Source organism: Schistocerca gregaria, chromosome X, assembly GCF_023897955.1.
Source record: "Schistocerca gregaria isolate iqSchGreg1 chromosome X, iqSchGreg1.2, whole genome shotgun sequence".
Lineage (NCBI taxonomy): Eukaryota > Metazoa > Arthropoda > Insecta > Orthoptera > Acrididae > Schistocerca > Schistocerca gregaria.
The window spans coordinates 509,365,648-509,382,622 of NC_064931.1; the positions used below are offsets into that span (position 1 = coordinate 509,365,648).

Below are 16,975 nucleotides of genomic sequence, written 5' to 3' on the forward strand. Positions count from 1 at the left end.
GTCCTCCTGAAAATGTACTGTTGTCCCAAGCATATTGCAACAAACGGTGTATTTCTATCGCTGCTCGTTTAGTTTTTATTGCCGTTTCAAATATACGGGTCATTTTTGAAACACCCTGTATGACCAAAAATGATATAGACCGTTCTTGACGTCATTCTATTGAAACCAACATCTCGACCACTTGGCTAGTGGCAGTATGTATTAGCAGGCGACTTCTGGAATATTGTTCAATTTTTCTTAACTATAGTATTTTCAGTAAATTTTTTTACTACAATAGTGAAATCGTGAGTAACGTTTGGGTGCACAGAAAGATATGTGAAAGGCATTCATATTTCGTTCCATAGGTACAACACAAAAAAATTCCAAACAGACTTTTTTCGAGGTTACGTCAGTGAACTGACTACCTGAAACTAAGGAATGATATCGTTAGCAATCAGATGCGAATAGTCTTCTATTTGAAAGTATTTATTTGAGTCTAAATAATGCGAATTTAATGATACTGTATAATTTGTCTCATAAAACTATGTTGGTCCTCAGATTCAACCCTCAATGAATTATGAAGATTTTGAGACGACACTGTGTTCATATCTAACTCACTACAAAAAATTTCTCTATAATCGATGTTTTTGATTTAAGTATTTATTATGCTTCGTATCTTAATATTATTTTGGTACTTGTACTAGAGTAAGCAAAAGTCATGAAACATAAACAGTTATTCTGTGTAAACACCGGACATTATTGGTAGGAACAGATAACATTTACTGTAAAAGCGTAATGAACATTTCTCACACGTTAATGAGGAATTGCTAGAAAACTAAATTCTATATGTCAGACTGATGTTTTCTCTTATACTTCCGTGTAAGTGGTGCAACAAATACAAGAATTCACCGAAGAACTTTAATTCTGTCACCTGTACGAAGAAAAAAAGTCTATAAAGTGTTTCAAACTGTTTTTAATCTTTCAAGTGGTACAATGTATACTGTTAACCAGCGCACTAATATGGAGAATTTCAGAGAAATTAGGTTAACTATACTGCTATAAATAATCCCAGTACAAGCCATTCAACTGTCAAAAATCAGTGTTTGATTTCATCTATACAGGATGTCCTAAGAGGAGCGAGCAATATTCAAGGATATGACAGAAATGCTCATTTGAAGCAAAAGACCTTATGCGGATATACACCCTATTCCGAATGGTTTTCGAGATACAACACATCTAATGTACACTTTTTGGGCTATCGGCGTGCACATATGTGTCCTGCCCACACAATCTCTTTGACGTTTTATTCTAGCCTAACCCACCTCGTACTTTGAACTTCTTTCCTCACGATGTCTTACTACAATTAAACTAGCCTACTGCCGCACAGTTGTCCATGGTGTGTCGTGAGTGGAGTTGTGAGAGGAACTGAACGTATCAGAGAGAAGCATTGGTGAAATATATTTGTACACGCGATGGGTAAAATACCACACATCTACACTAATGTAGAACACGCAGATATGTTGTGTGTTTACGGCTTATGAGATAGTAGTGCTCTTGCTGCTGTCGAAGAATACCGTCGGCGCTTTCCGACATTTCGAATTCCTTATCGTGGAGTGTTTACCAGAGTTCTCAACACTTTGTGTGAAACAGGTATTCTTTCAAGTTTATATTTTCTTCTGAATCTGTCGTTCAACAACCTACGCAGAAACAGCCACACACTGTTGAAATTGTGCAGCGTAGTTCTACTATCAGCACTCGGCGACTTTCTGCACGTATCAGTGTCCTACGAACATGTGGCGAACATTATATGCTGAAAACTTGTACTCGTTTCACATACAGCGCGTCCACAATTTTCACATTGGCGTCAATGCCACACGACTTGAATTTCACTGCTGGTTAAATGACAACCATCATTTCACACTCTCACATTTATGTGATTCTAAAACTCTACGAACACCCAGAATCGTTAGTCACGAGCCGCCACTGCAAAGGAGCGTCATGGTAGATTCGATCCTTGCAGTACAGAATCGAAAATGTACCCCTACGAGGTGAATATGTTAAAAATGTGCCGTGTTCAAAGATCTGGAGATCAGTATGCGCATGCAGCGCTATACCTACCCACACCATAATAGCTCGACGCACGAAAATGATCTTGGTCGACAACGTTTCTGAGTGAATTACATGTTCCCACCTCTCACTATATGAGAGTACGTAATGCACCCGAAGCTACTGTGTCACTGTGCCTCTTCCTCATTTGCGTCTTTTCAGTGATCCATTCGGCTCTGGCTCCACTTTTATGGATCACAAATCGCGACCGCATCGAACTGCGCAGGTGGATGAGTTTTTGGAAAGAGAGGATATTCGTCGAATGGATTATCCCGCTCGCTTCCCAACGTAAATTTCATCGAGCACGTGTATGATGCGTTGAGTGTCGCATTGAAACACGTCCGCAAGCACCGACAACAGCCCTGCATCAGTCAATCACGCTGGTGAAGAAATGGAATAGCCTACCATAAGAATTATATACCAGACTACCAGACTTACTGCCGGTATGAGAGCACGTTGCAGAGGATGCGCTACCATCCGTGGGGATCACGCGCCCTGGTAAGACCCGTATGACTTCAGGGTAGTTATTAACTTTGAATAAAACTGTCATTCCTGTTGGACTCATAGCGTATTTTTTCGCTTACTTTGTGTAGTGTACTGTACTGTACTATACTGTAACAGTTCTTTTTATGTATAGTTCTTCAGTTAGGTAGAGTGGTGCCACTCACTCCATTCAGTTTATGCTATATTTGGAGCAATTGTCACTTGCAAATAAGGTTTATACACTGAAGCGCAAAAGGAACTGGTGACAGGCATGAGTATTCAAATACAGAGATATGTAAACAGGCAGAATACGGCTAAGACAACAAGTGTCATATAAGAAAACAAGTGTCAGGCGCTGTTGTTAGATAGGTTACTGTGGCTACAATGGCAGGTTTCAAGATTTAAGTATGTCTGACGTGGCGTTATAGTCGGCGCACGAGCGATGGGACGCACCATCTCCGAGGTAGCGATGAAGTGGGGATTTTCCCGTACGACCATTTCACGAGTGTATCGTGAATATCAGGAATCCGGTAAAACATCAAGTCTCCGACATCTCTGCGGCCGGAAAAAGATCCTGCAAGAATGGGACCAACGACGACTGAAGCGAATCGTTCAACGTGACTGAAGTGCAACTCTTCCGCAAATTACTGCAGCTTTCAGTGCCGGGACATCAATAAGTGTCATCTGTATGGGCCTTCGGAGCCGAAGGCCCACTAGTGTACCCTTGATGACTGCACGACACAAAGCAATACGCCACACCTGGGCCTTCCAGTACCGACATTCGACTACTGATGATTGGAAACATGTTGTCTGGTCGGACGAGTCTCGTTTCAAATTGTATCGAGTGGACGCACGTCTACGGGTATGGGGAAAACCTCATGAATCCATGGACCCTGCATGTCAGTAGGGGACTGTTCAAGCTGGTGGAGGCTCTGTAATGGTGTGGGGCGTGTCCAGTTGGAGATCCTTGATACGTCTAGTAACGACTCTGACAGGTGACACGTACGTAAGAATCGTATCTGATCATCGGCATCCATCCAAGTCCATTTTGTATTCCGACGGACTTGGGCAACTCTAAAAGAAGAACGCGACATCTCACAGGTCCAAAGGTGCTACAGAGTGGCTCCATCAACACTCTTCTAAGTTTAAACACTTCCGCTGGCCACCAAACTCCCCAGACATGAGCATTATTGAGCATATCTGGGATGCCTTTAAACGTGCTGTTCAGGAGAAATCTCCAACCCCTCGTACTCTTACGGATTTATGAACAGCCCTGCAGAATCCATGGTGTCAGTTCCCTCCAGCACTTTTTCAGACATTAGTAGAGTCAATGTCACGTCGTGTTTCGGAACTTCTGAGTGCTCGCGGTGGCCCTACACCATATTAGGCAGGTGTATCACTTTCTCTTCAGTGTATATGACAAAGTGAATCAATACCTCTGTCTTAGACAGACACCCAAGTCATTATATTTGTTTAAAAGTGTGCATACTAAGAAATTGTGATACTAGTATCTGTGACCTGGGTAATGAGTACATACGTTTAATGTTACAAATTTCTTAAAGATGAACGTAGATAAACATATGGCGAAAAAATAAAAAGGGAAGAAATTCGCCTCTTAAAGTATTTCAAAGTTTGATAAACCGCTAATTTGCACAAATGCCATCTCTAATGACCTTATTATCAACGACAAGTATGACTCTGATATTCCTTCCTGCCTGCTTGCTAATTTACTACATTTTCGTTTTGGCGTACTAGGAAACCATTCTACAGTTAGGCTAAAGCATACTTTATTACAACACAGACCTGGTAATACGATCAAATGCAGTAGAAAACCTAAGAAAAATAGCTGTGGCTATCTATTTTTTCTTATAGCGAAAAATTTAGCGACTTGTGAATTGTAACATTTGACACCAACAAGCAAAATTCCCTTCCATTTATCTCTTCAAGGCCTCACCATAAGTTCATTCAGATAAATTATTAGTGTGTCCTTGAAACGCGTATACAAAAGCGACAGTACTTATGAACGGGATCTGTCTGCACTAAACATGTGATGATATTCACAATCTGCGGGGCGCTTACGGGTAAACCTTGAGTCGAACCATAGAGACGTGACTTTTGGAGGCAATGTACGTCGACCACAGAAATCTGTTGTGTGCAACAAAACGCTCTTTTCATAGATTTTCCTACTCTACTGCCGCAGAACATGGCGTAATTCACCGAGCCGTGTAGTCGGTCTGTCGTCAGACCTGGTATTGACACCATTTTTTTTTAAAGTGTACTTCAATTCCTCATCCGGGGCGGGCTGGCAGCAGCGTATGCGCTCCTCTTCAGCCGAAAGATATTAATTATACAATAGAAGACATTTAAAATACAAAGGAGAAAATATGTCGTACATAAGTATAAAAAGGGAGAACAATGGAAGATAAGAAACAAAAAGGGGGCGACTGTAAAATTGAGATAAAAACCCTAAAAAGGTATTGCAAACAAAAAACCTCACACTGCGACAATTAAAAGAACACAGGGCGAAGTATGGCTGGAGCATAAAGGTAGCGATGGACGGCATAGCACCTAACGATCACTGTCAGTAACACTATGTACAAGTCCAGCACACAATTAAAATCACAGCTCCGGTGGCACAGGAAAACAGCACCAAACACAACACTGATGTAGCACACTGATGACGATGAGCAAACACAGGATCTGCCAGGGGCATGGAGATGAGGGAGAAAGGAAGAAGGGAGGGATAGGTGGAGAGGGGGGGAGACGGACGGAGCGCGTCCAAGAGGGCTGGGGAGGGAAGGACGTGGTAGGAACATAGTTGAGGAAGGGGTGCCGGAACTCAGGTGGGAAAAGGAGGAAAATCCGCTCTGGGAGAAAGAGGGAAGAGGAAAAGAGGGCACTAGGGAGGGGAGGGAACAAGACCAGGTTACAGATGGAAGGAAGGGTAGATGTCATGGCCAAGTTCAACATCCAGGAGGGGAAGGTGCTGGAAATTGCCCAGATGAAGGAGATGGAGGGTGTAGAGATGAAGAGAGGGAGGGATACAACGATAGAAGCGAGGCAACAGGCAGGGGGTAGAGAGGAAGGAGGTGACTATGGGGTGGGGAGATCCAGCCTGTGAACAGTGTAAAGGATGTGGAGATGTAGGAGGAAAAGTAGGAGGTGGAGGAAGAGGATGAGGTCATTCAGGAGTCGTGTGCGGGGGGGGGGGGGGGGGGAGGAAGGTGGATATGGAAGGCAAGGCAGAGTGCATGGCATCAAGGATTTGGAGAGCCTTGTAAAAGCGGGTGGCCACAGGGATCCAAGCAACACTGGCATAACAGAGGATAGGACGGATGAGGGATTTGTACGTGTGGAGGATAGTGGAAGGATGCAATCCCCATGCCCGGCCAGACATGATTTTCAAGAGGCAGAGGAAGGAAGGTGGTGAGATGTCCAGGTGAGGTGATGGTCGAGGGTGAGGCCAAGGTATCTCAGGGTGGTGGTGAGCCGGATGGGACGACCACAAATGGGGAAGTAGAAATCATGAAGATGGAAGGAGTGGGTGATGCTGTCTATGATGATTTCCTGGGTTTAGGAGGGGTTGAGACGAAGGAACCACTGGTTACACCAAGTGGTGAACTGGTCAAGGTGGGTTTGGAGGGTGTGTTGGAGACTGTTGAAGGGTAGGATAGAGAGACAGGAAGGTAGTGTCATCAGCATAGTGAAGAAGAGGGACAGGTGGGGGTGGCTTGAGCATATCATTGGTGTACAGGAGATAGAGGAGAGAGGAGAGGATGGAGCCCTGGGGGATACCAGCAGTGAGATAAAAGATATGGGAGTTGGTGTTTGGAGGGTGACATAGGAAGGACAGTAAGAGAGGAAAGAAGCGAGCAGACAGACAAAATTGATAGGCAGGGCCTAGGTTTGGAGTTTAAAGAGGAGACCTGGAAGCCATACATGGTCATAGACATTTTGGGGGTCGAAGGAACAAAAATGGCAGAGCAATGGGAGTTAAGCTGTAAGCTGGAGGGATAGAAGGTGGACGAGGTCGGTGGAGAAGGAAGTTTGGAAGCCACACCGGGTAAGGGGGAGGAGGTGGTGTTGATTAAAGTGTTGATAGATACGACAGGAGAGGATGGATTCGAAGACCTTACTGAAGACGGAGGTGAGGCACATGGGACGATAGGAAGAGGCGACAGAAGGGGGTTTATTGTGTTTGAGGAATAAGAGGACGTGGGAAGTCTTCCACAGGTCGGGGTAGAAGCCGGTAGAGAGGATGACGTTATAGAGAGTGACAAGGACTGTCAGGAAGGATAAGGGGCTTTCTCTAAGGTGGTGGTGAGTGACACAGTCATGACCATGGGCCGTGTTGCATTTGGACCGGAGGATAAGTTTAATGTCGTGTGCTGTGATTGGAGTGTTGATGTCAGAGTGGAGACTAGGAGCGAGTGGAGCGACCGAGGTATCGGCACATTCCATGACGGTGCGGAAAAGAGAATAATCAAAGTGGGGATCATCAGGGACAGAGAAGACCTCGAAAGGTGGGAAGGAAAGTGGTCGGCCTTACTGAGGTTGTCGGTCTTTATGGAGAAGGGGGTAATGGCATAGAGACTGGGAACCAGTAAGGCAATGGAAGGCAGACCAGTACTTGAAGGAGTTGATAGTGAGGGTCGCGTTGAGTCATGTACAGGTCTGGTGCCAGTCCTGGCGTTTCTTTGCTGTAATAAAGATCTGTAAGTGTCACTGTGTTTGGCGGTGGCGTAGGAGTGTATGCGAGAAAGGTGGCGAAATTTGTGGAGGAGGAGGGCAGCCCATGGAGGGAGAGTGGGACGGTGGGGGTGGATGGTTTTAATATGAACATGGGCTTCCACAGAGTCAGTAATTGCCTTATAAAGGAAGGACTAGGTGTGGATGATGTCGTCAGGATGGTGACACGTAAGAGGGTGGCTTTCGACCTGGGTGGCGATGGAGTCCTGGTAGGCATCCCAGTTGGCACGACAGTAGTTATGGACGACCTTGGGAGGGGGTGCAGGCTGGGGACCTGGTGAGGGGTGCTGAGCAGACGTTATAGTGAGAAGGACAAGGAGTTGGTCGCTACCTGTGGGGTCAAGGGTGTCGACGGTGATACGCCCAAGAAGCTTGTTGGAGGCAATTACAACATCTAGAGTGGTGTCGCTTTCAGGATGGGTATGCTGGGGAAGGGGAACAAGGTCACCTTGGATTGTGGAGAGAAACTGATGTCACCGCCAAAGGGCAGCAGGGGATCGGCTATGGGTGTTGATATCGGCGGCAATCACGTAGGTGGAGAAGGTGTGGTCAATGTGGGTGATGAAGTCACAGGGAAGAGGAGCAGTGGAATGGGCATAGATGGTGGCGAGGTATAAGGAGGGAGGCCAGGGGCGGCACTCCAGGACATGACAGTGGAAGAGGGGGAGGTGTAGATGACAGTGGAGGTGGGAAGGCGCAGTGGAATGGACATAGATGGTGGCGAGGTATAAGGAGGGAGGCCAGGCGCGGCAATCCAGGACGTGACAGTGGAAGAGGGGGAGGTGTAGATGACAGTGGAGGTCGGAAGGCGCAGTGGAATAGACATAGATGGTGGCGAGGTATAAGGAGGGAGGCCAGGCGCGGCACTCCAGGACGTGACAGTGGAAGAGGGGGAGGTGTAGATGACAGTGGAGGTGGGAAGGCGCAGTGGAATGGACATAGATGGTGGCGAGGTATAAGGAGGGAGGCCAGGGGCGGCACTCCAGGACGTGACAGTGGAAGAGGGGGAGGTGTAGATGACAGTGGAGGTCGGAAGGCGCAGTGGAATGGACATAGATGGTGGCGAGGTATAAGGAGGGAGGCCAGGCGCGACAATCCAGGACGTGACAGTGGAAGAGGGGGAGGTGTAGATGATAGTGGAGGTCGGAAGGCGCAGTGGAATAGACATAGATGGTGGCGAGGTATAAGGAGGGAGGCCAGGCGCGGCACTCCAGGACGTGACAGTGGAAGAGGGGGAGGTGTAGATGACAGTGGAGGTGGGAAGGCGCAGTGGAATGGACATAGATGGTGGCGAGGTATAAGGAGGGAGGCCAGGGGCGGCACTCCAGGACGTGACAGTGGAAGAGGGGGAGGTGTAGATGACAGTGGAGGTCGGAAGGCGCAGTGGAATGGACATAGATGGTGGCGAGGTATAAGGAGGGAGGCCAGGGGCGGCACTCCAGGGCCTGACAGTGGAAGAGGGGGAGGTGTAGATGACAGTGGAGGTGGGAAGGCGCAGTGGAATGGACATAGATGGTGGCGAGGTATAAGGAGGGAGGCCAGGCGCGGCAATCCAGGACGTGACAGTGGAAGAGGGGGAGGTGTAGATGACAGTGGAGGTCGGAAGGCGCAGTGGAATAGACATAGATGGTGGCGAGGTATAAGGAGGGAGGCCAGGCGCGGCAATCCAGGACGTGACAGTGGAAGAGGGGGAGGTGTAGATGACAGTGGAGGTGGGAAGGCGCAGTGGAATGGACATAGATGGTGGCGAGGTATAAGGAGGGAGGCCAGGCGCGGCAATCCAGGACGTGACAGTGGAAGAGGGGGAGGTGTAGATGACAGTGGAGGTCGGAAGGCGCAGTGGAATAGACATAGATGGTGGCGAGGTATAAGGAGGGAGGCCAGGCGCGGCACTCCAGGATGTGACAGTGGAAGAGGGGGAGGTGTAGATGACAGTGGAGGTGGGAAGGCGCAGTGGAATGGACATAGATGGTGGCGAGGTATAAGGAGGGAGGCCAGGGGCGGCACTCCAGGACGTGACAGTGGAAGAGGGGGAGGTGTAGATGACAGTGGAGGTCGGAAGGCGCAGTGGAATGGACATAGATGGTGGCGAGGTATAAGGAGGGAGGCCAGGCGCGGCAATCCAAGACGTGACAGTGGAAGAGGGGGAGGTGTAGATGACAGTGGAGGTCGGAAGGCGCAGTGGAATAGACATAGATGGTGGCGAGGTATAAGGAGGGAGGCCAGGCGCGGCACTCCAGGACGTGACAGTGGAAGAGGGGGAGGTGTAGATGACAGTGGATGTGGGAAGGCGCAGTGGAATGGACATAGATGGTGGCGAGGTATAAGGAGGGAGGCCAGGGGCGGCACTCCAGGACGTGACAGTGGAAGAGGGGGAGGTGTAGATGACAGTGGAGGTCGGAAGGCGCAGTGGAATGGACATAGATGGTGGCGAGGTATAAGGAGGGAGGCCAGGGGCGGCACTCCAGGACATGACAGTGGAAGAGGGGGAGGTGTAGATGACAGTGGAGGTGGGAAGGCGCAGTGGAATGGACATAGATGGTGGCGAGGTATAAGGAGGGAGGCCAGGCGCGGCAATCCAGGACGTGACAGTGGAAGAGGGGGAGGTGTAGATGACAGTGGAGGTCGGAAGGCGCAGTGGAATAGACATAGATGGTGGCGAGGTATAAGGAGGGAGGCCAGGCGCGGCAATCCAGGACGTGACAGTGGAAGAGGGGGAAGTGTAGATGACAGTGGAGGTGGGAAGGCGCAGTGGAATGGACATAGATGGTGGCGAGGTATAAGGAGGGAGGCCAGGGGCGGCACTCCAGGACGTGACAGTGGAAGAGGGGGAGGTGTAGATGACAGTGGAGGTCGGAAGGCGCAGTGGAATGGACATAGATGGTGGCGAGGTATAAGGAGGGAGGCCAGGGGCGGCACTCCAGGACGTGACAGTGGAAGAGGGGGAGGTGTAGATGACAGTGGAGATCGGAAGGCGCAGTGGAATAGACATAGATGGTGGCGAGGTATAAGGAGGGAGGCCAGGGGCGGCACTCCAGGACGTGACAGTGGAAGAGGGGGAGGTATAGATGACAGTGGAGGTGGGAAGGCGCAGTGGAATGGACATAGATGGTGGCGAGGTATAAGGAGGGAGGCCAGGGGCGGCACTCCAGGACGTGACAGTGGAAGAGGGGGAGGTGTAGATGACAGTGGAGGTCGGAAGGCGCAGTGGAATGGACATAGATGGTGGCGAGGTATAAGGAGGGAGGCCAGGGGCGGCACTCCAGGACGTGACAGTGGAAGAGGGGGAGGTGTAGATGACAGTGGAGGTGGGAAGGCGCAGTGGAATGGACATAGATGGTGGCGAGGTATAAGGAGGGAGGCCAGGCGCGGCACTCCAGGACGTGACAGTGGAAGAGGGGGAGGTGTAGATGACAGTGGAGGTGGGAAGGCGCAGTGGAATGGACATAGATGGTGGCGAGGTATAAGGAGGGAGGCCAGGCGCGGCACTCCAGGACCTGACAGTGGAAGAGTGGGAGGTGTAGATGGCAGTGGAGGTGGGAAGGCGCAGTGGAATGGACATAGATGGTGGCGAGGTATAAGAAGGGAGGCCAGGGGCGGCACTCCAGGACGTGACAGTGGAAGAGGGGGAGGTGTAGATGACAGTGGAGGTCGGAAGGCGCAGTGGAATGGACATAGATGGTGGCGAGGTATAAGGAGGGAGGCCAGGCGCGGCAATCCAGGACGTGACAGTGGAAGAGGGGGAGGTGTAGATGACAGTGGAGGTGGGAAGGTGCAGTGGAATGGACATAGATGGTGGCGAGGTATAAGGAGGGAGGCCAGGCGCGGCAATCCAGGACCTGACAGTGGAAGAGGGGGAGGTGTAGATGGCAGTGGAGGTGGGAAGGCGCAGTGGAATGGACATAGATGGTGGCGAGGTATAAGAAGGGAGGCCAGGGGCGGCACTCCAGGACGTGACAGTGGAAGAGGGGGAGGTGTAGATGACAGTGGAGGTGGGAAGGCGCAGTGGAATGGACATAGATGGTGGCGAGGTATAAGGAGGGAGGCCAGGGGTGGCACTCCAGGACCTGACAGTGGAAGAGGGGGAGGTGTAGATGGCAGTGGAGGTGGGAAGGCGCAGTGGAATGGACATAGATGGTGGCGAGGTATAAGGAGGGAGGCCAGGGGCGGCACTCCAGGACGTGACAGTGGAAGAGGGGGAGGTGTAGGTGACAGTGGAGGTGGGAAGGCGCAGTGGAATGGACATAGATGGTGGCGAGGTATAAGGAGGGAGGCCAGGGACGGCACTCCAGGACATGACAGTGGAAGAGGGGGAGGTGTAGATGACAGTGGAGGTGGGAAGGCGCAGTGGAATGGACATAGATGGTGGCGAGGTATAAGGAGGGAGGCCAGGCGCGGCAATCCAGGACGTGACAGTGGAAGAGGGGGAGGTGTAGATGACAGTGGAGATGGAAAGGCGCAGTGGAATGGACATAGATTGTGGCGAGGTATAAGGAGGGAGGCCAGGGGCGGCACTCCAGGACCTGACAGTGGAAGAGGGGGAGGTGTAGGTGACAGTGGAGGTGGGAAGGCGCAGTGGAATGGACATAGATGGTGGCGAGGTATAAGGAGGGAGGCCAGGGGCGGCACTCCAGGACCTGACAGTGGAAGAGGGGGAGGTGTAGATGACAGTGGAGGTCGGAAGGCGCAGTGGAATGGACATAGATGGTGGCGAGGTATAAGGAGGGAGGCCAGGAGCGGCACTCCAGGACGTGACAGTGGAAGAGGGGGAGGTGTAGGTGACAGTGGAGGTGGGAAGGCGCAGTGGAATAGACATAGATGGTGGCGAGGTATAAGAAGGGAGGCCAGGGGCGGCACTCCAGGACGTGACAGTGGAAGAGGGGGAGGTGTAGATGACAGTGGAGGTCGGAAGGCGCAGTGGAATGGACATAGATGGTGGCGAGGTATAAGGAGGGAGGCCAGGCGCGGCAATCCAGGACGTGACAGTGGAAGAGGGGGAGGTGTAGATGACAGTGGAGGTGGGAAGGCGCAGTGGAATGGACATAGATGGTGGCGAGGTATAAGGAGGGAGGCCAGGGGCGGCACTCCAGGACCTGACAGTGGAAGAGGGGGAGGTGTAGATGGCAGTGGAGGTGGGAAGGCGTAGTGGAATGGACATAGATGGTGGCGAGGTATAAGGAGGGAGGCCAGGGGCGGCACTCCAGGACGTGACAGTGGAAGAGGGGGAGGTGTAGGGGACAGTGGAGGTGGGAAGGCGCAGTGGAATGGACATAGATGGTGGCGAGGTATAAGGAGGGAGGCCAGGGGCGGCACTCCAGGACGTGACAGTGGAAGAGGGGGAGGTGTAGATGACAGTGGAGGTCGGAAGGCGCAGTGGAATGGACATAGATGGTGGCGAGGTATAAGGAGGGAGGCCAGGGGCGGCACTCCAGGACGTGACAGTGGAAGAGGGGGAGGTGTAGATGACAGTGGAGGTCGGAAGGCGCAGTGGAATGGACATAGATGGTGGCGAGGTATAAGGAGGGAGGCCAGGGGCGGCACTCCAGGACGTGACAGTGGAAGAGGGGGAGGTGTAGATGACAGTGGAGGTGGGAAGGCGCAGTGGAATGGACATAGATGGTGGCGAGGTATAAGGAGGGAGGCCAGGGGCGGCACTCCAGGACGTGACAGTGGAAGAGGGGGAGGTGTAGATGACAGTGGAGGTCGGAAGGCGCAGTGGAATGGACATAGATGGTGGCGAGGTATAAGGAGGGAGGCCAGGGACGGCACTCCAGGACGTGACAGTGGAAGAGGGGGAGGTGTAGATGACAGTGGAGGTGGGAAGGCGCAGTGGAATGGACATAGATGGTGGCGAGGTATAAGGAGGGAGGCCAGGGGCGGCACTCCAGGACGTGACAGTGGAAGAGGGGGAGGTGTAGATGACAGTGGAGGTCGGAAGGCGCAGCGGAATGGACATAGATGGTGGCGAGGTATAAGGAGGGAGGCCAGGGACGGCACTCCAGGACGTGACAGTGGAAGAGGGGGAGGTGTAGATGACAGTGGAGGTGGGAAGGCGCAGTGGAATGGACATAGATGGTGGCGAGGTATAAGGAGGGAGGCCAGGGGCGGCACTCCAGGACGTGACAGTGGAAGAGGGGGAGGTGTAGATGACAGTGGAGGTGGGAAGGCGCATGACGGACAGACGGACGGACAGCAGGCGGCGGCGACGATGGACGGCGGTAGACGGACGGCGATGGACGGACGGCAGGCTGCGGCGAGCACCAGGCGGCGTCGGCGGTGACGGCGAGCCGCTGACGGCGGCAAACAGGCAGGCAGGCAGACAGCAGCGATGGTGGGCGAACGACAGCGGCTGGCAGGCAGATGAACGGACAGCAACAGCAACAGGCGCTTCGAAACGCAGATTTTAGCCAGAGGGTAGCCCAGGCTCTGCAATCTGTCGTCTTCGAAGGAGGGTATCCACCCCTCGAGATGGACATCAGAGACAGTTGGTCTTTTCAGCATGTAAGGTAGCCTATATGCGGTCTGAGTGCAAAGGAATTAAGCAGGCGGCATTTGCAATATTGGACGATGATCAACAGAATTCAGACCTGTCCTTTTCTGATCTGGACAACATTTCCTTGCGGCTGCAAGGGGATTGCAGAAACACTTATTTCTTTGGAAACGCTTTTAGGAAATAAAAGTATGCTGCATGTACACTGATCAAAATTATACGGACATACCTATGTAATGCGGAATTGACCTCTAGATGTCACTAGAGGCGGAGCTACCAGAAAAAAGACGCTAGAGGTACTGTGTTTCCAGTAGAGAAGCAATAACAGTAGAATGAGTCAGTCAAGACAGCTCAGTGACATCGAGTGTGGACTAGTCATGGGAAGTCACCTGAGTAACAAATCCATCAGGGATATTTGAACCGATCTAAAGCTGCCTAGAGGACTGTTGGTCATGTGACTGTGAAATGGAAATTCGAAGGAACAACCCTAGCACAACCTAGACCACACAGAGCTCACTACAGTTGGACAGAAACCGTCGAGCATTGTGAATGGTGTTTGTAAAGCATCGTATCAAATAAGTGGTGAGTTCCAAAGTGCCACCAACAGCCCAGTTAGCACAATAACTGTGAATACGGAGTTAAAAAGAATGGTATACAATAGCAGAGCAGCTCCTCATCTGCCACATATTTCTATAGTCAGTACTAAGCGTCGCATTTGGTGTGTAAAGAGCGACGCCACTGGCTAGAGGATGACTAGAAACGAGTTATTGGAAATGGTGAATCGTGCTGTGCCCTGTGGTATTCCGTTGGAAGGGTTTAGATTTGGCGGATGCCTGGAGAACGCTACATGCCATCATGTATAGTGCCAGCAGTTAAGTACGGAGAAAATAGTGTTACGGTATGTGGCTGTTTTCCGTGGTTAGGATGTAGTAACCTTTTTACGCTTAAGAAAGTGCTATATGAGGAAAGATATGAACAAATTTTGCAGCTTGTGTACTGTGTACACTAGAGGAATAGTTCGGGGATGAGGATCGTATCAGCATGGCAATGCACCCGATCATAAAGGAATTCCCTGTATATACCATCGTGTTCAGATCAGGCGTATTTGGTGGCCGAGAGGTCACTAGTTCATTATCATCTCCTCAACCACATTATCACGATTCTGGCCTTGTGACCTAGACACTTAAACCTCTATTAGATGGCATCGATCTGGTGAAACAAGAACTGTCATTCAGCCGACCCTTCTCCGTTGATACGTGGTCCAATCTCAGTGATTCTGGATCCACTCCAATCGTGATTGGTGACGTTGTTGGGTCTGCAAGGGAACACACAGGGGTCATCACCTACGCAACGCCATGTTCAATAGTGTGCGGTTAACGGTGTGCTTCTAAACACTTGTGCCTGCAGCAGCATTGAACTCGGCCCTCAGATACGCCACAGATGGTCATCTATCCTGCTTTATAGAGTGAACTCCACGTTCTGTGATGTGCCGTGGACGTCCAAAACTTATCGCCAGCTTTTTGGCTTCATTGTCCTTCATCCACTTTCCATAGATGATCATGACAGAAACACTCAGACACCCGACCGGCTTCACCCTTTCCGAGTTGCTCGCCCCCAGATGCTGTGCCATAAAAATCTGCTCTTCGTCAAAGTCGCTTATGTCAGTGGATTTCCCCGTTTGTGGTGCATATGGTGGCTATAGCGATTTCCCAGTCTTCGTGTGTATGTATGTGTGTTGCGTGTGTGTGTGTGTGTGTGTGTGTGTGTGTGTGTGTGTGTGTAAGAAGCCCCATCATCTACATCTACATCTACATCTACATGACTACTCTGCAATTCACATTTAAGTGCTTGGCAGAGGGTTCATCGAACCACAATCATACTATCTCTCTACTATTCCACTCCCGAACAGCGAGCGGGAAAAACGAACACCTAAACCTTTCTGTTCGAGCTCTGATTTCTCTTATTTTATTTTGATGATCATTCCTACCTATGTAGGTTGGGCTCAACAAAATATTTTCGCATTCGGAAGAGAAAGTTGGTGACTGAAATTTCGTAAAAAGGTCTCGCCGCGACGAAAAACGTCTATGCTGTAATGACTTCCATCCCAACTCGTGTATCATATCTGCCACACTCTCCCCTCTATAACGCGATAATACAAAACGAGCTGCCCTTCTTTGCACCCTCTCGATGTCCTCCGTCAATCCCACCTGGTAAGGATCCCGCACCGCACAGCAATATTCTAACAGAGGACGAACGAGTGTAGTGTAAGCTGTCTCTTTAGTGGACTTGTTGCATCTTCTAAGTGTCCTGCCAATGAAACGCAACCTTTGGCTCGCCTTCCCGACAATATTATCTATGTGGTCCTTCCAACTGAAGTTGTTCGTAATTTTAACACCCAGGTACTTAGTTGAATTGACAGCCTTGAGAATTGTACTATTTATCGAGTAATCGAATTCCAACGGATTTCTTTTGGAACTCATGTGGATCATTTAGCGTCAACTGCCACCTGACACACCATACAGCAATCTTTTCTAAATCGCTTTGCAACTGATACTGGTCTTCGGATGACCTTACTAGACGGTAAATTACAGCATCATCTGCGAACAGTCTAAGAGAACTGCTCAGATTGTCACCCAGGTCATTTATATAGATCAGGAACAGTAGAGGTCCCAGGACGCTTCCCTGGGGAACACCTGATATCACTTCAGTTTTACTCGATGATTTGCCGTCTATTACTACGAACTGCGACCTTCCTGACAGGAAATCACGAATCCAGTCGCACAACTGAGACGATACCCCATAGCTCCGCAGCTTGATTAGAAGTCGCTTATGAGGAACGGTATCAAAAGATTTCCGGAAATCTAGAAATACGGAATCAACTTGAGATCCCCTGTCGATAGCGGCCATTACTTCGTGCGAATATAGAGCTAGCTGCGTTGCACAAGAGCAATGTTTTCTGAAGCCATGCTGATTACGTGTCAATAGATCGTTCCCTTCGAGGTGATTCATAATGTTTGAATACAGTATATGCTCCAAAACCCTACTGCAAACCGACGTCAATGATATAGGTCTGTAGTTAAATGGATTACTCCTACTACCCTTCTTGAACACTGGTGCGACCTGCGCAATTTTCCAATCTGTAGGTACAGATCTATCGGTGAGCGAGCG

General features: G+C 50.4%; 2 protein-coding genes across 2 annotated transcripts in view; both read left to right on the plus strand.

The window, feature by feature from the left end:
- The first annotated feature begins 4,983 nt into the window (after window positions 1–4,983).
- LOC126298161 (collagen alpha-2(I) chain-like) lies at window positions 4,984–11,981 on the plus strand. Its single transcript, XM_049989471.1, has 4 exons — window positions 4,984–5,042; window positions 7,936–10,835; window positions 11,496–11,863; window positions 11,952–11,981. Exons 1-4 carry the CDS (start codon window positions 4,984–4,986, stop codon window positions 11,979–11,981), a joined length of 3,357 nt encoding a protein of 1,118 aa, XP_049845428.1.
- Window positions 11,982–12,705: 724 nt separating this feature from the next.
- LOC126298162 (uncharacterized) overlaps window positions 12,706–16,975 on the plus strand; it is a 34,820-nt gene continuing 30,550 nt past the window's right edge. Inside the window, exons 1-2 of the mRNA XM_049989472.1 lie at window positions 12,706–12,716; window positions 12,820–13,475. Of these exons, the coding sequence (XP_049845429.1) occupies window positions 12,706–12,716; window positions 12,820–13,475 (667 nt within the window). The remainder of the gene's footprint in view (window positions 12,717–12,819; window positions 13,476–16,975) is intronic.

What these genes read in the sequence shown, in the direction of transcription:
- LOC126298161 (XM_049989471.1), top strand. Translation starts at nt 4,984, where the DNA reads ATGGAAGATAAGAAACAAAAAGGGGGCGACTGTAAAATTGAGATAAAA. An exon ending in TGACAGTGGAAGAGTGGGAG is followed by an intron (nt 10,836 to 11,495) that starts GTGTAGATGGCA and finishes GCGGCACTCCAG; the next exon opens with GACGTGACAGTGGAAGAGGG. An exon ending in ACAGTGGAAGAGGGGGAGGT is followed by an intron (nt 11,864 to 11,951) that starts GTAGGTGACAGT and finishes GCGGCACTCCAG; the next exon opens with GACCTGACAGTGGAAGAGGG.